The sequence below is a fragment of the Dreissena polymorpha genome, chromosome 3, assembly GCF_020536995.1.
Source record: "Dreissena polymorpha isolate Duluth1 chromosome 3, UMN_Dpol_1.0, whole genome shotgun sequence".
In the NCBI taxonomy this organism is placed as follows: Eukaryota; Metazoa; Mollusca; class Bivalvia; order Myida; family Dreissenidae; genus Dreissena; species Dreissena polymorpha.
Genome location: NC_068357.1, coordinates 16,235,148 through 16,259,575, shown reverse-complemented (window position 1 = coordinate 16,259,575; position 24,428 = coordinate 16,235,148). Strand labels below are relative to the sequence as shown.

The following is a 24,428-nucleotide window of genomic DNA, read 5'->3' as shown; positions in this document are numbered from 1 at the left end:
AAAAGTCTGCAGAAGATGACATGAAAGCCAAAGAAGAAAATATCCTGACATCCCTATCAAATACTGTATGCTAAAATAATTCAAGTTAAACATATTGGGACACAAAAAGAGAATTTGCTCATATTGAGAAAATTATTTTTTCTTTTTAATATTTTCAAATGTCATCTGCTGCAGAGGTGTCAGATTTCATCTGTATTATGAAAAGGGTTAATAAATCAAACCAATAATGCGAGCTCTGTTACGTTAACAAGCAACATAACATTCTTTGTGTAAGTAAGAAATGGAGAATTTTAACTTCAAATGAACGTTTCTCATATTCATTATTCCATGATCTCCATCTTCGATAGTTTTCAGCCCTTAATGATATAATATTGTGTGAAAGTTTCCAAAGAATTAGACGAAACGGAGACTTTATCAGCCAAACAATGCGGACAACAAGGTACGGCAAGACGATGAAAACCACACTAAGAAATAACCTCTTACGGTCATCTTAAATCTGTTCAAACGACACAAAATTACATATTAACCTTTTGCTATTTATTACAAACTCATGAATAAAGAATGTGGCAAATTATATGAAAGCTTTTTTTTATCTAAGTAATGCAAAATTAACATATATATTAATATCTAATGGGAGATAAGGCTGGGTTTTCGATTTCTTAATTCTTCATTTTCAAATAGTATGTTGTTGGTGCTCATTAGAATCGCGTCATTAAGACGGCCTTAATGAGTACCAGCCATATAGGGTTTTGTAAAAGATTTATATAGTAAGAATATGAAAATCAAATATTATTTTATCTGAACGTCTGCAGGTTAAGGTAATCAAGATGTAAAATTATGTGAAGTTCATAGGTCAAGGATGAGGGTCAATAGTAGGGGGAGTAAAAGGGTCTTTGCAAGTCAATACAAGTTCATCATTAAAACCTATGTTGTTGGTGCTCATTAGAATAGTCTCATCGAGACAAAGATAGCTGTGAAAATTACCCTTTATCTAGAGCTCTGTTAAAGTGTTTCATTCTGCCCTATATGGCATTTTATGACTGGTCCAATTTGAAAACATCAACAGAGTAACTTCTATCGTTGAAAATAAATCTGGTATTGTAATACTTCTGTCCAAATTCAATAAAAAAAATGGTTGCGATGGAAAATGTTTGTTAGGTGCATTATCTCCCTTTGTCACAATATGTTCTTCAGTTTTCTGCTTTAAGTGTATTAGAGCGTGCAAACTGCATTTCGTACATAGGGTGCATAGTAGATCATGTCTAACTAAAATGTATATACTATATGCAAATAAGACCAAGTGTAACTAAAAGGTATCTTATTTATGAAAAGTAGATCATATGTTACTAAAAGCTATATAATTTATGCAAAGTAGATTATGCTTTTACAACTAAAATGTACCCAACTTATCTTGCTTTACAGTAATGCTTGCCTAAACTTATCGCGGTTGCCTTGGCAACAGCCAAAGAGTCAACGCATCAAAGCAACACAATTCCCGCCAATTTCGATACATATAATATAAGGTGGACATTTAAAGGATTTAGAAATCAGAGCACTCTTAGAACATCGAAAAGAATGTTCTGTTCGCTTTTGGTTACCTGCCTCTGTATATGCGTCGAAATCATTAAGAAGGGAACAAAAAGCGAACAGAACATTCTGTTCGATGTCCTGAACGTGCCTCTGAGGCGTGTTCAAGAAAAAAGAACGGAAGCGCTTTCGTTTGATCGAACAATTTTAGCTTCTGAACGACTTCACTGTTTTCTGTTCACTTCCGTTCGCTTCCGTTCGCTTCCGTTCAATGTAACAATCCGTTCAACAAATAACGAAAGCGAACAGAACATTCCGTTCGATCTCTTGAACGTGCCTCTGTTATCGCTTGGGTGGAAACCTCGTACAATAGTCCACACGCGTTCAAACTTTTGCCAGAAATCAACGTCGAGCACTGATTATAACAATCTAAATTGAAAAATAAAACTGATAAGTGGATTTTGAAAATAAAAAAAACGTTAGATGGTATATAAGATTTGGAAATACGCCTGTCCCACCCCTTTCTAACATATCTTCCGCGCAATAAGTTTAGAAAGGCGTGCAAATGTAAAAAAAAAGGGGCGTGGTTTCAACCGGGTCCTTTGTTTTATTTTGAGCATGATATTCTACCATGATACCGCGATACATCGCACATATCAAATAACCCATAGCGTGCTTTAGGCGCACCCGCGAAAATATCTGTTTTATATATAAGTATTGTGTTTAAGCACAATGTATCTTCTTTCGAAAGAAAATGAATTGGAACAGTCAGTCTATAAATGAATAGAGTTTATTTCAACGTCCTTCCATAATATATTGCGAAGTAAAAAAAAAATACATGACTGCTGCGCCCATTATAACAAGTGTGTTAAATCAAGCTATTGCCTATAAATATACGCTAAGTGATTACGATAAGGGAAAGAAAGGATGACATGATGAGTACAAATTAATCCCAATCATCATGAAACTTGGCAAGAATATTAGTCTTTATGAAATCTTTAACAAGTTCGAAAATTGGTCACCTCAGGTCTAAAAGGTCACTAGGTCAAATCATATCAAAAGATTTAATACGCTATTGAAGCTACATTTTTATCCCAATCATCGTGAAACTTTGTCAGACTGTTATTTTTTATGAGATCTTGGTCAAGTTCTAAAATGGGTCACATCATGTGAAAAGGTAGGACACTAGGTCAAATCATAGAGAGACCTTGTGCGCAAGCTCAATATCTAATTTATAGACCAATAATCATGAAACCTGGTCAGTATGTTTGTCTCGTTCATGTTCGAATATGGATCCTCTTGAGTCAAAAAAATAGTGAGTCTATAGGTCAAATCATATAATATATTTGATAAATGCAGGTTCCCTGTAAACAAAACTGACTGTTTGTTGTGCTATCACCAATCTCAAATTATTTTCTGCTATAACAACCAAACTTCAATGACAGCAACAATTTACAAGTAATCCTTTACCAAATGACACATTTTGGACAGACCCAATATGAACGAGATTGCAGACGACAATTAACATTGTAATGGAATATGAAGACATTTATTCTGTAGGGTATAAATAATTGTGATAAAAGGAAAAATTGCGCATGTTGAGCAATTCCTCCTTTTACCTCAATTATTTCTTGAGTTGTCAGCAACAAACCCGTGAAATCCCTTAAGGGTTAACATTAGAATCGCATTATTCACAAATCAACTGTCAATTAAGTGTTCATTGCTTTGATTATGTCTCGTGTTAATGCATTTTGAAATAATTGCTGGAAAAGAAAAATTGCTTGGGTCAAGCATTTTCTCTTGTGCCAATCTGATTTCAATTACGTATGAGAAAACCTTTTCAATTTTTTACGATCCTTTATAATTTATTTAGGATTTATTCAGGGGTCTAAATAAGAGGGAGTAAAATTGTCTTAACATGTCAATAACTAACGTATTCCATAAGAGGGAGTAAAATTGTCTAAACATGTCAATAACTAACGTATTCCATAAGAGGGAGTAAAATTGTCTTAACATGTCAATAACTAACGTATTCCATAAGAGGGAGTAGAATTGTCTTTACATGTCAATAACTAACGTATCTTATAAGAGGGAGTAAAATTGTCTTAACATGTCAATAACTCACGTATTCCATACGAGGGAGTAAAATTGTCTGTACACGTCAATAACTCACGTATTCCATAAGAGGGAGTATCTGTCTTTACATGTCAATAACTAACGTATTCCATTAGAGGGAGTAAAATTGTCTTTACATGTCAATTACTAACGTATTTTTTAAGAGGGAGTAAAATTGTCTTTACATGTCAATAACTAACGTATTACATAAGAGGGAGTAAACTTGTCTTAACGTGTCAATAACTAACGTATTCCATAAGAGGGAGTAAATTTGTCTTTACATGTCAATAACTAACGTATTTTTTAAGAGGGAGTAAAATTGTCTTTACATGTCAATAACTAACGTATTTTATAAGAGGGAGTAAAATTGTCTTAACATGTCAATAACTAACGTATTCCATAAGAGGGAGTAAAATTGTCTTAACATGTCAATAACTAACGTGTTCCATTAGAGGGAGTAAAATTGTCTTAACATGTCAATAACTAACGTGTTCCATAAGAGGGAGTAAAATTGTCTTTACATGTCAATAACTCACGTATTCCATAAGAGGGAGTAAAATTGTCTTAACATGTCAATAACTAACGTATTCCATAAGAGGGAGTAAAATTGTCCTAACATGTCAATAACTAACGTATTCCATAAGAGGGAGTACAATTGTCTTAACATGTCAATAACTCACGTATTCCATAAGAGGGAGTAAAATTGTCTTAACATGTCAATAACTAACGTATTCCATAAGAGGGATTAAAATTGTCTTAACATGTCAATAACTAACGTATTCCATAAGAGGGAGTAAAATTGTCTTAACATGTCAATAACTAACGTATTCCATAAGAGGGAGTAAAATTGTCTTAACATGTCAATAACTAACGTATTCCATAAGAGGGAGTAAAATTGTCTTTACATGTCAATAACTAACGTGTTCCATAAGAGGGAATAAAATTGTCTTTACAAGTCAATAATTCACGTATTCCATAAGAGGGAGTAAAATTGCCTTTACATGTCAATAACTCATGTATTCCATAAGAGGGAGTAAGATTGTCTTTACATATCAATGACTAACGTATTCCATAGAGGGAGTAAAATTGTCTTTACATGTCAATAACTCACGTATTCCATAAGAGGGAGTAAAATTGTCTTAACATGTCAATAACTCACGTATTCCATAAGAGGGAGTAAAATTGTCTTAACATGTCAATAACTCACGTATTCCATAAGAGGGAGTAAAATTGTCTTTACATATCAATAACTAACGTATTTCATAAGAGGGAGTAAAATTGTCCTTACATGTCAATAACTCACGTATTCAATAAGAGGGAGTAAAATTGTCTTAACATGTCAATAACTCACGTATTCCATAAGAGGGAGTAAAATTGTCTTAACATGTCAATTACTAACGTATTCCATAAGAGGGAGTAAAATTGTCTTTACATGTCAATAACTAACGTATTCCATAAGAGGGAGTAAAATTGTCTTTACAAGTCAATAACTCACGTATTCCATAAGAGGGAGTAAAATTGTCTTAACAGGTCAATAACTCACGTATTCCATAAGAGGGAGTAAAATTGTCTTAACATGTCAATAACTCACGTATTCCATAAGAGGGAGAAAAATTGTCTTTACATATCAATAAATAACGTATTCCATGAGAGGGAGTAAAATTGTCTTTACATGTCAATAACTAACGTATTCCATTAGAGGGAGTAAAATTGTCTTTACGTGTCAATAACTAACGTATTCCATAAGAGGGAGTAAAATTGTCTTTACGTGTCAATAACAAACGTATTCCATAAGAGGGAGTAAAATTGTCTTTACGTGTCAATAACTCACGTATTCCATCAGAGGGAGTAAAATTGTCTTAACATGTCAATAACTAACGTATTCCATCAGAGGGAGTAAAATTGTCTTTACATGTCAATAACTAACGTATTCCATCAGAGGGAGTAAAGTTGTCTTTACATGTCAATAAATAACGTATTCCATCAGAGGGAGTAAAATTGTCTTTACATGTCAATAAATCACGTATTCCATAAGAGGGAGTAAAATTGTCTGAACATGTCAATAACTAACGTTTTCCATAAGAGGGAGTAAAATTGTCTTAACATGTCAATAACTAACGTATTCCATAAGAGGGAGTAAAATTGTCTTAACATGTCAATAACTCACGTATTCCATAAGAGGGAGTAAAATTGTCTTTACATGTCAATAACTAACGTATTCCATAAGAGGGAGTAAAATTGTCTTAACATGTCAATAACTAACGTATTCCATAAGAGGGAGTAAAATTGTCTTAACATGTCAATAACTAACGTATTCCATAAGAGGGAGTAAAATTGTCTTTACATGTCAATAACTAACGTGTTCCATAAGAGGGAATAAAATTGTCTTTACAAGTCAATAACTCACGTATTCCATAAGAGGGAGTAAAATTGTCTTTACATGTCAATAACTCATGTATTCCATAAGAGGGAGTAAGATTGTCTTTACATATCAATGACTAACGTATTCCATAGAGGGAGTAAAATTGTCTTTACATGTCAATAACTCACGTATTCCATAAGAGGGAGTAAAATTGTCTTAACATGTCAATAACTCACGTATTCCATAAGAGGGAGTAAAATTGTCTTTACATATCAATAACTAACGAATTTCATAAGAGGGAGTAAAATTGTCCTTACATGTCAATAACTCATGTATTCAATAAGAGGGAGTAAAATTGTCTTAACATGTCAATAACTCACGTATTCCATAAGAGGGAGTAAAATTGTCTTAACATGTCAATTACTAACGTATTCCATAAGAGGGAGTAAAATTGTCTTTACATGTCAATTACTAACGTATTCCATAAGAGGGAGTAAAATTGTCTTTACAAGTCAATAACTCACGTATTCCATAAGAGGGAGTAAAATTGTCTTAACATGTCAATAACTAACGTATTCCATAAGAGGGAGTAAAATTGTCTTTACGTGTCAATAACTCACGTATTCCATCAGAGGGAGTAAAATTGTCTTAACATGTCAATAACTTACGTATTCCATCAGAGGGAGTAAAATTGTCTTTACATGTCAATAACTAACGTATTCCATCAGAGGGAGTAAAGTTGTCTTTACATGTCAATAAATAACGTATTCCATCAGAGGGAGTAAAATTGTCTTAACATGTCAATAACTAACGTATTCCATAAGAGGGAGTAAAATTGTCTTAACATGTCAATAACTAACGTGTTCCATAAGAGGGAGTAAAATTGTCTTAACATGTCAATAACTAACGTATTCCATGAGAGGGAGTAAAATTGTCTGTACATGTCAATAACTCACGTATTCCATAAGAGGGAGTAAAATTGTCTTAACATGTCAATAACTAACGTATTCCATAAGAGGGAGTAAAATTGTCTTAACATGTCAATAACTCACGTATTCCATAAGAGGGAGTAAAATTGTCTTTACATGTAAATAACTCACGTATTCCATAAGAGGGAGTAAAATTGTCATAACATGTCAATAACTCACGTATTCCATAAGAGGGAGTAAAATTGTCTTAACATGTCAATAACTAACGTATTCCATAAGAGGGAGTAAAATTGTCATAACATGTCAATAACTAACGTATTCCATAAGAGGGAGTAAAATTGTCTTCACGTGTCAATAACTAACGTATTCCATAAGAGGGAGTAAAATTGTCTTTACATGTCAATAACTAACGTATTCCATAAGAGGGAGTAAAATTGTCTTTACATGTCAATAACTAACGTATTCCATCAGAGGGAGTAAAATTGTCTTAACATGTCAATAACTAACGTATTCCATAAGAGGGAGTAAAATTGTCTTCACGTGTCAATAACTAACGTATTCCATAAGAGGGAGTAAAATTGTCTTTACATGTCAATAACTAACGTATTCCATCAGAGGGAGTAAAATTGTCTTAACATGTCAATAACTAACGTATTCCATAAGAGGGAGTAAAATTGTCTTTACATGTCAATAACTAACGTATTCCATAAGAGGGAGTAAAATTGTCTTAACATGTCAATAACTAACGTATTCCATAAGAGGGAGTAAAATTGTCTTAACATGTCAATAACTCACGTATTCCATAAGAGGGAGTAAAATTGTCTTAACATGTCAATAACTAACGTATTCCATCAGAGGGAGTAAAATTGTCTTTACATGTCAATAACTAACGTATTCCATCAGAGGGAGTAAAGTTGTCTTTACATGTCAATAAATAACGTATTCCATCAGAGGGAGTAAAATTGTCTTTACATGTCAATAAATAACGTATTCCATAAGAGGGAGTAAAATTGTCTGAACATGTCAATAACTAACGTTTTCCATAAGAGGGAGTAAAATTGTCTTAACATGTCAATAACTCACGTATTCCATAAGAGGGAGTAAAATTGTCTTTACATGTCAATAACTAACGTATTCCATAAGAGGGAGTAAAATTGTCTTAACATGTCAATAACTAACGTATTCCATAAGAGGGAGTAAAATTGTCTTAACATGTCAATAACTAACGTATTCCATAAGAGGGAGTAAAATTGTCTTTACATGTCAATAACTAACGTGTTCCATAAGAGGGAATAAAATTGTCTTTACAAGTCAATAACTCACGTATTCCATCAGAGGGAGTAAAATTGTCTTTACATGTCAATAACTCATGTATTCCATAAGAGGGAGTAAGATTGTCTTTACATATCAATGACTAACGTATTCCATAGAGGGAGTAAAATTGTCTTTACATGTCAATAACTCACGTATTCCATAAGAGGGAGTAAAATTGTCTTAACATGTCAATAACTCACGTATTCCATAAGAGGGAGTAAAATTGTATTTACATATCAATAACTAACGAATTTCATAAGAGGGAGTAAAATTGTCCTTACATGTCAATAACTCACGTATTCAATAAGAGGGAGTAAAATTGTCTTAACATGTCAATAACTCACGTATTCCATAAGAGGGAGTAAAATTGTCTTAACATGTCAATTACTAACGTATTCCATAAGAGGGAGTAAAATTGTCTTTACATGTCAATAACTAACGTATTCCATAAGAGGGAGTAAAATTGTCTTTACAAGTCAATAACTCACGTATTCCATAAGAGGGAGTAAAATTGTCTTAACATGTCAATAACTAACGTATTCCATAAGAGGGAGTAAAATTGTCTTTACGTGTCAATAACTCACGTATTCCATCAGAGGGAGTAAAATTGTCTTAACATGTCAATAACTTACGTATTCCATCAGAGGGAGTAAAATTGTCTTTACATGTCAATAACTAACGTATTCCATCAGAGGGAGTAAAGTTGTCTTTACATGTCAATAAATAACGTATTCCATCAGAGGGAGTAAAATTGTCTTTACATGTCAATAACTAACGTATTCCATAAGAGGGAGTAAAATTGTCTTAACATGTCAATAACTAACGTATTCCATAAGAGGGAGTAAAATTGTCTTAACATGTCAATAACTAACGTGTTCCATAAGAGGGAGTAAAATTGTCTTAACATGTCAATAACTAACGTATTCCATGAGAGGGAGTAAAATTGTCTGTACATGTCAATAACTCACATATTCCATAAGAGGGAGTAAAATTGTCTTAACATGTCAATAACTAACGTATTCCATAAGAGGGAGTAAAATTGTCTTAACATGTCAATAACTCACGTATTCCATAAGAGGGAGTAAAATTGTCTTTACATGTAAATAACTCACGTATTCCATAAGAGGGAGTAAAATTGTCATAACATGTCAATAACTCACGTATTCCATAAGAGGGAGTAAAATTGTCTTAACATGTCAATAACTAACGTATTCCATAAGAGGGAGTAAAATTGTCATAACATGTCAATAACTAACGTATTCCATAAGAGGGAGTAAAATTGTCTTCACGTGTCAATAACTAACGTATTCCATAAGAGGGAGTAAAATTGTCTTTACATGTCAATAACTAACGTATTCCATAAGAGGGAGTAAAATTGTCTTTACATGTCAATAACTAACGTATTCCATCAGAGGGAGTAAAATTGTCTTAACATGTCAATAACTAACGTATTCCATAAGAGGGAGTAAAATTGTCTTCACGTGTCAATAACTAACATATTCCATAAGAGGGAGTAAAATTGTCTTTACATGTCAATAACTAACGTATTCCATAAGAGGGAGTGAAATTGTCTTTACATGTCAATAACTAACGTATTCCATCAGAGGGAGTAAAATTGTCTTAACATGTCAATAACTAACGTATTCCATAAGAGGGAGTAAAATTGTCTTTACATGTCAATAACTAACGTATTCCATAAGAGGGAGTAAAATTGTCTTAACATGTCAATAACTAACGTATTCCATAAGAGGGAGTAAAATTGTCTTAACATGTCAATAACTAACGTGTTCCATAAGAGGGAGTAAAATTGTCTTAACATGTCAATAACTAACGTATTCCATGAGAGGGAGTAAAATTGTCTGTACATGTCAATAACTCACGTATTCCATAAGAGGGAGTAAAATTGTCTTAACATGTCAATAACTAACGTATTCCATAAGAGGGAGTAAAATTGTCTTAACATGTCAATAACTCACGTATTCCATAAGAGGGAGTAAAATTGTCTTTACATGTAAATAACTCACGTATTCCATAAGAGGGAGTAAAATTGTCATAACATGTCAATAACTAACGTATTCCATAAGAGGGAGTAAAATTGTCATAACATGTCAATAACTAACGTATTCCATAAGAGGGAGTAAAATTGTCTTCACGTGTCAATAACTAACGTATTCCATAAGAGGGAGTAAAATTGTCTTTACATGTCAATAACTAACGTATTCCATAAGAGGGAGTAAAATTGTCTTTACATGTCAATAACTAACGTATTCCATCAGAGGGAGTAAAATTGTCTTAACATGTCAATAACTAACGTATTCCATAAGAGGGAGTAAAATTGTCTTCACGTGTCAATAAATAACATATTCCATAAGAGGGAGTAAAATTGTCTTTACATGTCAATAACTAACGTATTCCATAAGAGGGAGTAAAATTGTCTTTACATGTCAATAACTAACGTATTCCATCAGAGGGAGTAAAATTGTCTTAACATGTCAATAACTAACGTATTCCATAAGAGGGAGTAAAATTGTCTTTACATGTCAATAACTAACGTATTCCATAAGAGGGAGTAAAATTGTCTTAACATGTCAATAACTAACGTATTCCATAAGAGGGAGTAAAATTGTCTTAACATGTCAATAACTCACGTATTCCATAAGAGGGAGTAAAATTGTCTTAACATGTCAATAACTAACGTATTCCATAAGAGGGAGTAAAATTGTCATAACATGTCAATAACTAACGTATTCCATAAGAGGGAGTAAAATTGTCCTAACATGTCAATAACTAACGTATTCCATAAGAGGGAGTAAAATTGTCTTAACATGTCAATAACTAACGTATTCCATAAGAGGGAGAAAAATTGTCTTAACATGTCAATTACTAACGTATTCCATAAGAGGGAGTAAAATTGTCTTAACATGTCAATAACTCACGTATTCCATAAGAGGGAGTAAAATTGTCTTTACATGTCAATAACAAACGTATTCCATAAGAGGGAGTAAAATTGTCTTAACATGTCAATAACTAACGTAAACCATTAGAGGGAGTAAAATTGTCTTTACGTGTCAATAACAAACGTATTCCATAAGAGGGAGTAAAATTGTCATAACATGTCAATAACTAACGTATTCCATAAGAGGGAGTAAAATTGTCTTTACATGTCAATAACTAACGTATTCCATAAGAGGGAGTAAAATTGTTTTAACATGTCAATAACTCACGTATTCCATAAGAGGGAGTAAAATTGTCTTTACATGTCAATAACAAACGTATTCCATAAGAGGGAGTAAAATTGTCTTAACATGTCAATAACTAACGTATTCCATTAGAGGGAGTAAAATTGTCTTAACGTGTCAATAACAAACGTATTCCATAAGAGGGAGTAAAATTGTCATAACATGTCAATAACTAACGTATTCCATAAGAGGGAGTAAAATTGTCTTTACATGTCAATAAATAACGTATTCCATAAGAGGGAGTAAAATTGTCTTAACATGTCAATAACAAACGTATTCCATAAGAGGGAGTAAAATTGTCATAACATGTCAATAACTAACGTATTCCATAAGAGGGAGTAAAATTGTCTTTACATGTCAATTACTAACGTGTTCCATAAAAGGGAGTAAAATTGACTTTACATGTCAATAACTCACGTATTCAATAAGAGGGAGTAAAATTGTCTGAACATATCAATAACTAACGTATTCCATAAGAGGGAGTAAAATTGTCTTTACATGTCAATAAATAACGTATTCCATAAGAGGGAGTAAAATTGTCTTAACATGTCAATAACAAACGTATTCCATAAGAGGGAGTAAAATTGTCGTAACATGTCAATAACTAACGTATTCCATAAGAGGGAGTGAAATTGTCTTTACATGTCAATTACTAACGTGTTCCATAAAAGGGAGTAAAATTGACTTTACATGTCAATAACTCACGTATTCAATAAGAGGGAGTAAAATTGTCTGAACATGTCAATTACTAACGTATTCCATAAGAGGGAGTAAAATTGTCTTAACATGTCAATAACAAACGTATTCCATAAGAGGGAGTAAAATTGTCTTAACATGTCAATAACTAACGTATTCCATTAGAGGGAGTAAAATTGTCTTTACGTGTCAATAACTAACGTATTCCATAAGAGGGAGTAAAATTGTCTTAACATGTCAATAACTAACGTGTTCCATAAGAGGGAGTAAAATTGTCTTTACATGTCAATAACAAACGTATTGCATAAGAGGGAGTAAAATTGTCATAACATGTCAATAACTCACGTATTCAATAAGAGGGAGTAAAATTGTCTTAACATGTCAATTACTAACGTATTCCATAAGAGGGAGTAAAATTGTCTTAACATGTCAATAACTCACGTATTCCATAAGAGGGAGTAAAATTGTCTTAACATGTCAATTACTAACGTATTCTTATTAAATCCGATGCTGATGGTTCTCATTAGAATATTTTCCAGACAGTTCTAATGAGAACCCGCAACAAAGGGTGTTGATCAAAAATAAGTAATATACCCCGGTAGCTGTAGAAATACGCCCTTCATCTAGAGCTCTGACGCTGTGTACAAATTAGTATGAGCTTACTCTACTATAGAGCTCTGACGCTGTGTACAAGTTAATATGAGCTTACTCTACTATAGAGCTCTGACGCTGTGTACAACTTATAATGAGCTTACTCTACTATAGAGCTCTGACGCTGTGTACAAATTAGTATGAGCTTACTCTACTATAGAGCTCTGACGCTGTGTACAAATTAGTATGAGCTTACTCTACTATAGAGCTCTGACGCTGTGTACATATTAGTATGAGCTTACTCTACTATAGAGCTCTGACGCTGTGTACAACTTATAATGAGCTTACTCTACTATAGAGCTCTGACGCTGTGTACAAATTAGTATGAGCTTACTCTACTATAGAGCTCTGACGCTGTGTACAAATTAGTATGAGCTTACTCTACTATAGAGCTCTGACGCTGTGTACAAATTAGTATGAGCTTACTCTACTATAGAGCTCTGACGCTGTGTACAACTTATAATGAGCTTACTCTACTATAGAGCTCTGACGCTGTGTACAAATTAGTATGAGCTTACTCTACTATAGAGCTCTGACGCTGTGTACAAATTAGTATGAGCTTACTCTACTATAGAGCTCTGACGCTGTGTACAACTTATAATGAGCTTACTCTACTATAGAGCTCTGACGCTGTGTACAAATTAGTATGAGCTTACTCTACTATAGAGCTCTGACGCTGTGTACAAATTAGTATGAGCTTACTCTACTATAGAACTCTGACGCTGTGTACAACTTATAATGAGCTTACTCTACTATAGAGCTCTGACGCTGTGTACAACTTATAATGAGCTTACTCTACTATAGAGCTCTGACGCTGTGTACAAATTATTATGAGCTTACTATACTATAGAGCTCTGACGCTGTGTACAAATTATTATGAGCTTACTCTACTATATAGTATAATACTGTGACAAAGGCATGCATTATAATTATACAAATTCACATTTGCTGATAATCTTTTATCAAAACCATTATTACAATGAAAGGAAGTGGTCCAAAACAAGTCTTGGATCGCAGAGTTCTATTATAATTACTAACAAAATGTACTCTATCAGTTGTCATTTACAGATGTCGTTAATTTGGAAATTATTTTAATTGATAAGGGTTTAAAACAGGTGAGACATTTCGTCGGTGTCGATCGAAAAGAACGTACCTCCAGATTGTCGAAGCTGGAGATACGTCCTTATCGGTCGACACCGACGAAATGCAACAATGACGTTTAAAAACCCTGGGACAAAATGAAAATGTGTCCAACATGAGCATATTCTGCTTGTGTCACTTGAACTATTTCATTTTGAAGCTTTTCATTGAAATGTTTGAATTTCGTAGGCTGCAGATTTTATAAAACAGGGAAAGGAAAACAAAGAGATTATTTAATTAAACTAAGTTGTCAAATATAACATGCTGAAAGTTAAAAAAAGAAATTTAAAAAAAAAAAAATTACCAAACATCGCCTTTTTTCTCAACATGTTTGTATCAATTGAAATTTGAATGAGAGTTATCGGAAACTGTTCATAATGAAGACGTTTTCATTATTTTTATAGTTATGTCCTTCAATCTTTCCAGAAATTTTCTTATTTTTCTGCAAATCTTTCAACTTGGAACGATTCAATATTTCTTATGGTAAATGGTTAACAATATATTAGTCGTACTATTATGCACACGGTTATATCTGACAACAAAAGCTGTAGGATACACACAATACTCATGCTCAACTGAATGATTTATGAAATACATCCTACTTATAAGTATATGCTAAAGTTTGTTGGCATTTTAGCATTAACAAATATATAAGCAGAATAAGTAATAATCTCGGCTGAGTTTTACAAAATGATACCAGTAATTTGGGCTATTACAAAATGATACCAGTGATTTGGGCTATTACAAAATGATACCAGTGATTTGGGCTATAACAAAATGATACCAGTGATTTGGGCTATTACAAAATAATACCAGTGATTTGGGCTATTTCAAAATGATACCAGTGATTTGGGCTATTTCAATGTCTATAAGCACTTTATATTACCAGTGATTTTGGCTATTTCAATGTCTATAAGCACTTTATATTACCAGTGATTTTGGCTATTTCAATGTCTATAAGCACTTTATATTACTAGTGATTTGGGCTATTTCAATGTCTATAAGCACTTTATATTACATGCTTTATTCAATTAAGCATGAAAAAAGCTTTATTATTTTGAGCAAAGTAATCTATAATTTAATTTAGCTTATGCGTTCACCTGTAGGCCTCCCTTCAAGTGCTGGAAAATAAAAATATGTAGTTAGATCTGTTATTAATGTCGCTGTCTTGTCCGGCTTTCTATGTGTCTCTTCTTTCATAGGACGACAGTGTTTCGTTTACAAGTCAACAATTAACAATAATAGGCACATCGAAACTAACCAATGACATGGGCGCATGTGTATTGCTAAATTTGATTCAAACTATACTACAATGGCAAATCTTAGCATTGCCCTTGAAAACTATCAATTTGCCTGCAATTTCGATTCAAATAACATTAAATACATGATATTCCCACGAAAATACATGAAGTGTAATGCCCCTCCATATTTCTACTACAATTACTTTTCAAAATTACTCGAAATATTAGACTCGGTATCATGAAAAAACACATAAATTTCGCTAACGACTCAATCAGCATGTAAAGTAGTATTGACAAAGCGAAGATGCCATATTAGGTATTGCACTTGTTATTCGTTTTCATTTCGGGGAAACTACATTTTATAACTTAATGTCGGGTTTTATCATAAGGCAGGTAACCCGCGACATATTTTCCCTTTACAAATACTAAACAAAAACATGAATATCCCATAATCCTTTCAGTCTGATCCGCGGCAATATTGTGTGCGGATACCGCTGGGTCAGTATTGGCGAGGTCTTCAACTGTCAAAACATTTGCCTTCATGATAACTAACTTCCCTAAATTCAAAAATAAGATCAGATGACACGAGAACAACAATTGCATCTCAGAGCACTTTGTACCGCAATAATAGAGTGTTCGTTTCGAGCAATGTATTTGTGTCACAATAATTTCTTAACGCGTCTAACGTTTAACTATTTTTCCCTATCAGACTAATTTAAACAAGGCACTTTGTAAACAAATAATTAATTACGAGCAAATGATTTTGTGTTACAATGTTTTCTTAATGCGTCTGATGGTAAACTTTTTCCTCCTTTTTACTCTTTCAGCAGACGAAATTTAGAGAGTTAAAACAATTGTATCAAAAGCGTGAAGTTATTGTTGGGACTCAGCGGTACATTTTAAAGCAGAGTACCATTGTCCTAGCGGCTGATATCTACACATGCGCATGACGGTAAAGTTCTGTCTATTAATAGAATTATATAGTGGAACAGGTATTAACTTCTAACGAGACTGTCTTATCAGAAAATCAAAGGAAAATTCCGAATTCGACATATACAAGGGGTTTATTAGATATTGTGATGTAGAAGTATGTTAAATAAGTTACATTGTTTTACTGAGCAGACTAATCGAATGTATTATACTAAATGTATTTATATACATGTTTTCGAATGCTACCTAACATGCAAAAGTACGACACTTGACAACTGGGTACAGGTTTCCAGAGTTTTTTTGCGGTTCTATACTGCGGTTCTATACTTATATATCTGGGTTCTTTTCCTGAGCAAGTCGACCATGCATTACATTTTGTATATATGAAATAAACCTGATTGCCATGCGTAATAGTTCATACTCATTACATGCATTCATGTAACTAGAATATATGTGTATGTATCAGACGTTTCTGGCAAAATACAGGCGTCTCTCTTTACGCACAACATAGGCTATTGTTTGTTATTGTTTGGGGCGAGAAGTGGATAGGACTTATATTCCGCGCTGTCTGTGGAATTTGGCTTACCTGGGAAACTTTTTTCTACGGATCGCTGGACGTTTATATCAAGGTTTCCGTAAAAATCTTCCGATTTTATATATTTTTCCAGCAGCGTCTTGCGTACATGTTTTTGTTCCTTTAAACCGTTTTCCAAACCATTCCTAATCTGTAATTGTTAAAAAAAAAAACACGTGTTATTCTCCATTTATTACGAAGTTTCCAAAAGTTGTTTGTTACAAAAAGGACTCGGCATGAAAAACTAAAAAAAAAATGTATTTATAATTTCGTCGGTCTCGATCGGAACGGACGTTTGACACAAGCTGGACATACGTATTTTTCGATTGAGACTGACGATATGATAATGATGATGATGATGATGATGATAAATAGGAGGAGGCGGAGGTTAAAGTATTCAACTCACCTCATCCCCTTTTAGTACAAAGTCCCCGCGACTGCGTTTCCAATGGTCAAGAATAAGTTTATGGAAATCATCCAGGGTTTTCAGCCCTTTGGTGTCTAGTCTCAGCTCCCTTACAATACCAACGAGGGTTCCCAGGTCCTTTATATCAAACACCTGCTCCCAACTACGTATATCACTCCAGGTTAGCTTAGTCTGTCCTGGTTTTGTCGCCATATTGGATCTGTATTCCACGGGTCGTTATATAATTTGTATGATAATATTACACCTACCCTGAAACATATGGTGGAAACTACTTAAACTAGTTTAACCTTTTTCTTTCTTTTTTTATTTTTTTTATTTTTTAAATATGCAGCAAACGAAATATATATCGAAAATAATCAAAAATGCTGAAATCTCTATATAAACTTGAAAAATTCAAGTGACAAACATTTAGACAAAGCGAGCTTTTGCTCATCGTGATCAGTTTCTTCCTTTGTCTCACCTCCACACCCTCACACAGACCCACACACACTACCCCGCCCCTTCTCCCCCCACAGCGCTGCTCTAATTCATTGTGTGTTTGTATATTTATGTTTGTTTCTGTGCTATCCTTTTGTGTGTGTTTTGTATACGTCTTTTTCTACAATCCTGGTCAAATGCACACCGCAGACAGGGAACAAGTTTGCCTAAACCGTCATTATGTGCCCCCACCCCCCCCCCCCCCCGCTTCTAAAGCATCCGAATGAAAAGCAGAAAACATGTAACGTGGGTTCAACGTATGTCCAACGTAAAAACGACGTTGTATCGATTAAACGTCGGGCCGACGTAGAACCGACGCTAGATGTTTGCTGGTGGGTCTAGCAGCTAGCCAGTCCTGAGGTAACTTACCTTAGTTTGCAGATGTGTGTAAAGTTGGCACTGGGATCGAGAATCAACATTCCAAGTCGACATTCGACTCGAATGTCGACCTCGACAATCTACACTCAAGTCGACATTAGATTATTGTTTAGCAATTCGAATGTCGACCTCGACGATCAACACTCAAGTCGACATTAGATTATTGTTTAGCAATTCGAATGTCGACCTCGACAATCAACACTCAAGTCGACATTAGATTATTGTTTAGCAATTCGAATGTCGAGCTCAACAATCAACATTCAAGTCGACATTTGAATTTCTAGAGTGTTGCGAATGTCGAGCTCTACATTCAACATTTAAGTTGACATTCGATTTGTGTATAGCGATTCAAATGTCCAACTCGACAAACAACATCAAAGTCGACATTTGATTTTCTTGAGCGATTCGAATGTCGAGCTTGACAATCAACATTCAAGTCGAATTATAACTACTCTAGAAAGTCGAATGTCGACTTATACGATAGGTACGTGCGAAAAGTCTTCGACTCCGAAGGGAATGCGTAAGGTCCATGAAATTGTTGCGCAGGTACCATCGGAACGGCCCGCGTCGCATTCACTCGATGCATCCGAGCGATGTGCACCCGTTAGGTCTGGGAGAAAAGTGTTCGAGTTCGATGGGAATGCGTAAGGTCTAAATACTCGTTCTGCCGGTAACATCAGAATGGCTCGTATCACTCCAGCCCGATGCATCCGAGTAATGCGCACACGATAGGTACGGTAGAAAAGTGTTCGACTCCGATGGGAATGCGTAAGGTCCGTGGAATCGTTGCGCCGGTACCATCGGAACGGCCCGCGTCGCATTCTCTCGATGCGTCCGATCGATGTGCACCCGATAGGTCCGGGAGAAAAGTGTTCGACTCCGATGGGAGTGCGCTTGGTCCGAGGAATCGTTCCGCCGGTACCATCGGAACGGCCCGCGACAGGTCCGACAGAAAAGCGTCGAGCTCGACATTCGATGCACATTGGCCCCGATATAATATTTGTGTGTACTCAATACCCATATGATGCACATTGGCCCCGATATACTATTTGTGTGTACTCAATACCCATATGATGCACATTGGCCCCGATATAATATTTGTGTGTACTCAATACCCATATGATGCACATTGGCCCCGATATAATATTTGTGTGTACTCAATACCCATATGATGCACATTGGCCCCGATATAATATTTGTGTGTACTCAATACCCATATGATGCACATTGGCCCCGATATACTATTTGTGTGTACTCAATACCCATATGATGCACATTGGCCCCGATATAATATTTGTGTGTACTCAATACCCATATGATGCACATTGGCCCCGATATACTATTTGTGTGTACTCAATACCCATATGATGCACATTGGCCCCGATATAATATTTGTGTGTACTCAATACCCATATGATGCACATTGGCCCCGATATAATATTTGTGTGTACTCAATACCCATATGATGCACATTGGCCCCGATATAATATTTGTGTGTACTCAATACCCATATGATGCACATTGGCCCCGATATACTATTTGTGTGTACTCAATACCCATATGATGCACATTGGCCCCGATATACTATTTGTGTGTACTCAATACCCATATGATGCACATTGGCCCCGATATACTATTTGTGTGTACTCAATACCCATATGATGCACATTGGCCCCGGTATACTTCATAAGCATTAACAATTTGTTTTAAATTGTGTTAAAAATAATGAAATCATCAATTAGAAGTTGTACAGAGTCGACATCATGCTGAGACAATTTGTGTCGAATGCATGTTTCAGACTTTGCGTCTTCCATAAAGCTACTGTATGTATTATATTGACTGTCTTGAATGATTCGATATTTGTTTGTCGAAGGAACTGATAGTTTGGGATGTTTTATTATTGTATAAACCCTGCCTCAAAGCGCAATCATTGAACAAAGACCTCGATGTGTGCGCTATACATACATGAACTGCTAAACAAAGCATGTTTTTTTTCTTTTAAGTACTTTAAATTTGAATAAATGATTAGATACAGTAATTTGAATATAAAAAATAAAAATACAATATGTATCAATACACCTGAAAGTAGTTCCTTCGTGAAAATTTAGGTTTGTTGATGCGTAAACAGGTTGCATCGGCCAATAAAATACCCCAGTGGGATTGGAATGAAAGGGAGATATCTATAAGTAAGGCATGTATTAATAATAAAGAGATACTTTATTTGATAAGCTTGCAGAAGGGTCCTTAGTGGTGGAGTGGTTAAGGCGCCGAACTCTCAGCCGGGTGACCAGGATTCGATTCCCTCCTTCGCTGGTGAGGTGTCCTTGAACAATCGACCTTTCCGCGGTCTAGTACTGGTTTTCAACCCAGAGACAAAAAAACGAACTTTCGCCGCGACATAACGGAAATTGCTGATTAACGGTGTAAAAACCTCAAATAAACAAACACACGAAAGCTTACAAAATTAACAACATCTCTTATAAAGTCTATGTTTTAAAAATTGTAATGAGTAATTCCTCGCCTTTTTGTATACTTCCAGCGTGGAGAACCCTGATGTTAGTGGCAAGGCGTACTTAGGAGATATTTGTCACCCTCATCGTAAATGTGCATTGTCCCATAAGACACGTGTGACAGAATACGTCATACCAACACACGAATTGGGCCATTGGTAACGTATCGGCCGGCAGTTGATATAACAGCCCAGATAACACAAGAAATCGTTCTAAGTCGACCAAGCGTCAAACCGACCTTGCATTTCTGATTTGACGTTGGGCCGACGTAGAAAAGACGTTGTTTGTTTTGAGAGCTCCCCATAAATCCAACATTATTTTTGTCCAAATTTCACAAAGCTTACGTCAATGTGTCGAACTTTTTATTTCGCGATTCCCGAGGCTTACGAGTGTTACCAATATAACACGATTACATAATCAAATCGATGATAGAAAGCTAATCTTAAATAATTAAAATGTCGGATAATTCGGGTCGAAAATAAGTATGTATGTTTTTTTGTTTGTTTCTGATCAGACAATCCTCCTTCTACGAGGGCAATTTTTAAAGCGGTGGGATAACGCTGTGAAGGCAGAGCTTGTTAATAAGGGACGACACTTTATCCAAATGATTTGCCCAATTCTATCCACGAACCTTACTCGAACCACAAGAAGTTTAAATTCTATCAATAAAGAACGTATATATGTTCATTATGAAAATACCCCAACCACCCCGCCTCTCTATATGTCCATTACGAAAATACCCCACCCACCCCACCTCTCTAGAGAGGTGTGATGGGTGGGGTATTTTAATAAATAACACATAGACGTTCTTTATTGATATAATTTAAAGTGCCTGTGCTTAAACAACTATTATTTAACACCGTTGTATCATCAAATAATGGAAAACAACAGCTGCCAGGTTTCTGACCCAGCACAGAGTTGAGTTTTTTTTTTTAAATTTCTGATAATGCATTTCCCTAAAATAGAGGAAGAAAATAACCCGGGCTGTGCGGGAGAATTTGTAACGTTACAGCTAATTGACGTTTCCCATTATCATGGTCACGAAAATCTTATTAATCGAAACAACTGAAATGCTAAATAACTCAAATGGGTTGGAATGTTAGAATTGGCTCCATCATATCTCGTCACACACACACACAATAATGATAATTCAATTCAATGGTAACAATTTATCTCCGATATACTAGGAGGTTGGTAAAGTTAGAGTTACGTCCATTTTGGGGAAAATGATTCCATATGCCTTGTGAATTTACCCAGCAAACATAACGTCCGACGAAGACCCGACGTTATGTGCTTGCTGGGTAGTACTGCACCACAAAAATGCACCGTCATGTTGACCAGCCATGTTCATCTCTCGAAGGCTTAAATTGATCAGTATGTGTATACCTAATTCGCATTATTAATTCATGTTACACAGCCTGGGAATGTCACATGATAAAGACGTAGGATGTCCAAGTCCGAACGACGGAATTATGGGATCAAAGACCAGCGGTTGGAGTAAATGTAGTATCAACAGTGCACGGGAATTGTTACAGTAAGATAACGTAACCTCAACTCATTCATCCCAACATGCGACCTTTAAAGTCATTCAGCAGACGATATTTGAAAACAATGTAATAATAGAAGAAGTTGCTAATAACAAATTTCTCCTCTTATCACAGTGTTTTCGATGATATTAACGTCCTAAACATATTAAATAAATGCTACCTCCCTATTGATATGTAGCACATGAGTCCCAAAGCTGAGTTGATCATTTATCTCGCAACTGGCACATTTATTTACTGATAACACTTGCCATATAACTGTTAGTTATAACAGGTTAATTAACCTCGTGATACGATTTTCCACTGTTACTGTTTGCACAATTGAATATAAAACCGCCAAATTGATAACTTAACTCTTAGACGCGAGGTGGTCTTTTTTAGTAAATATTGTGAATCTATAGCATATATATATCTGCAGAGTTACTAGATACATATAACATTATGCTACTGAGGGCAAATATGAAAGCTATCGGTCAGGGGTTGGGAGAATTTACCAACTCGATTCTCCCATCCCCTGACCGATAAAATTCATATTACAACACAGTAGCATAATATTCTATATATAACTGGATGGAACTCTTGATGAAAATTAATAATCTCGAAGAATTATCAAACTGTTAGCCTCCTAAAATATGTACAATACCTTGTATGACTAGCCTCTGATTGGCCAATAGTTTACTAATATTACAATAAGCATATTTAAAATTAGAATTAACTCGGGTTAGAAGTATATTTTCTTATTCCAGAATATATGCTTGTGACAAAATGTGATATTGGTCATGATGAAACATTTCTCCTTCTGTCACAGTGTTTTCAAAAAATGAAATTAATTTGCAAAAAACAGCATAAAACTTCAGATCGAAATTGCTTTCAATAATGCTCACTTAAAGTCGTCTTCAACAGACGCAATATGCATGATAGGTACGAATGATGATAGGTACGAATGATGATAGGTACGAATGAGTAAATAAGGCTAAACTAGATTCAACCTCGGAAACTATTGAAAAATGCAGCAGTTCCATAATTTACAAAAATATAACTCTTCAAGTATAACCTATGTCTTTAACGAATCGCTCCATTAGTCTTTGGTCTAATTAAGACCAATGGAGAAGATTTTCCATAATTAGAGAGCTTTTATGACAATGGAATAAAATTGAAAATGAGGTAATGTAGAAGAGAATACGTATTTTCAATAGTTAAGACGGTGACGAAAGAGTGCCGCACTCATACTTTATTGAAAGACATGCATATCTTTCACCTCTTTATGGGTTAAAACTTATGCAAAGACTGTGAAACCATTTGTATTCGTGGTGCAATTATTTTAGTGGGTTTCGTGGGTAGGCTGATACATTAATTTAAGATTCAACGAATTACTGTGCTTTGTCTTACGTGGTGTTAACACTACGAGAGTCAAATCATAATAGATCGCTGAATCTAAAATTCGTTGATCATATTGCAATCCTTTATTTTATCCATCATTTTAGAATTGAAAATCAACGAATTTAGGCATACACGAATTTCTATTTTTTGAAAAACAACGACATCTCATACCGACGATTTTACATGAAACAACAAAAGATGGACGAAACATGCTTGCTTCTAGTTTTTGTTTTATATATGACCTTGACACACGCAAGTATAAATCACATGTAAATGTATGGTTTCTGTATCACATTCTTTTGACACCAGAAGCGATTTCAAGACATCGAACGCTATATTCTGTTTGCTTTCGTTCGCACCTTGTAACCTGCCTAATGTTCAAAACGTAAAGACAGAGGCAGCTAACCAAAGAAGAACAGAACCTTCCGTTCGATGTATTGTGAACTCGCCTCCGGTTCCTCCAATGTAACCTACTTGTAGGGGCTCGTCGGCGGGTTGTTTGTTCCAGACTAACGTTGAAGGCGGCGTAGTTGTAAACCTTACAGCAGAGTGGCCGGGTAAGTCCAGTCCGTGGGGGCGGCACCTTGTGTCCACATATGTTCATGTTGGTTGAGTCAGGTTATGACCGACCCACGGACGATGTATCGTCACGGACTGCACGGACGATGTATCGTCACGGACCGCACGGACGATGTTTGGGGTTCAAATTGAACAATTGAAAAATAAATCGAATATAAACAAATCCAACTTTAGAATTCTTGAGTTCGCTTTGACTTGAGATTGGTTAAAAGTTTAAAGTTTATAACCTCGGGGCATGTTCCCTGTTTCCGACATCGTATGCCGTGGTCGATAATAAAAAGCGCAAGTGTTGCTTTCAGTTTAATCCTTCATTAAACGACACATCTCGACCCGTTACAAATTTAAAGAGCTTGAATACCATAATGTAACTGTTTATTACAAATTAACTGCTCATATGGTATTGATGTTATTGTCC

The 24,428-nt window shown here is 35.0% G+C and overlaps 1 protein-coding gene across 1 annotated transcript in view; it reads right to left on the bottom strand.

Annotated features, from left to right (window-relative positions):
* The window catches only part of LOC127872058 (uncharacterized), a 59,597-nt gene extending 42,260 nt beyond the window's left edge, over positions 1–17,337 (bottom strand). Inside the window, exon 1 of the mRNA XM_052415393.1 lies at positions 17,125–17,337. Coding sequence (XP_052271353.1) covers positions 17,125–17,337 — 213 coding nt within the window. The remainder of the gene's footprint in view (positions 1–17,124) is intronic.
* Positions 17,338–24,428: the final 7,091 nt, after the last annotated feature.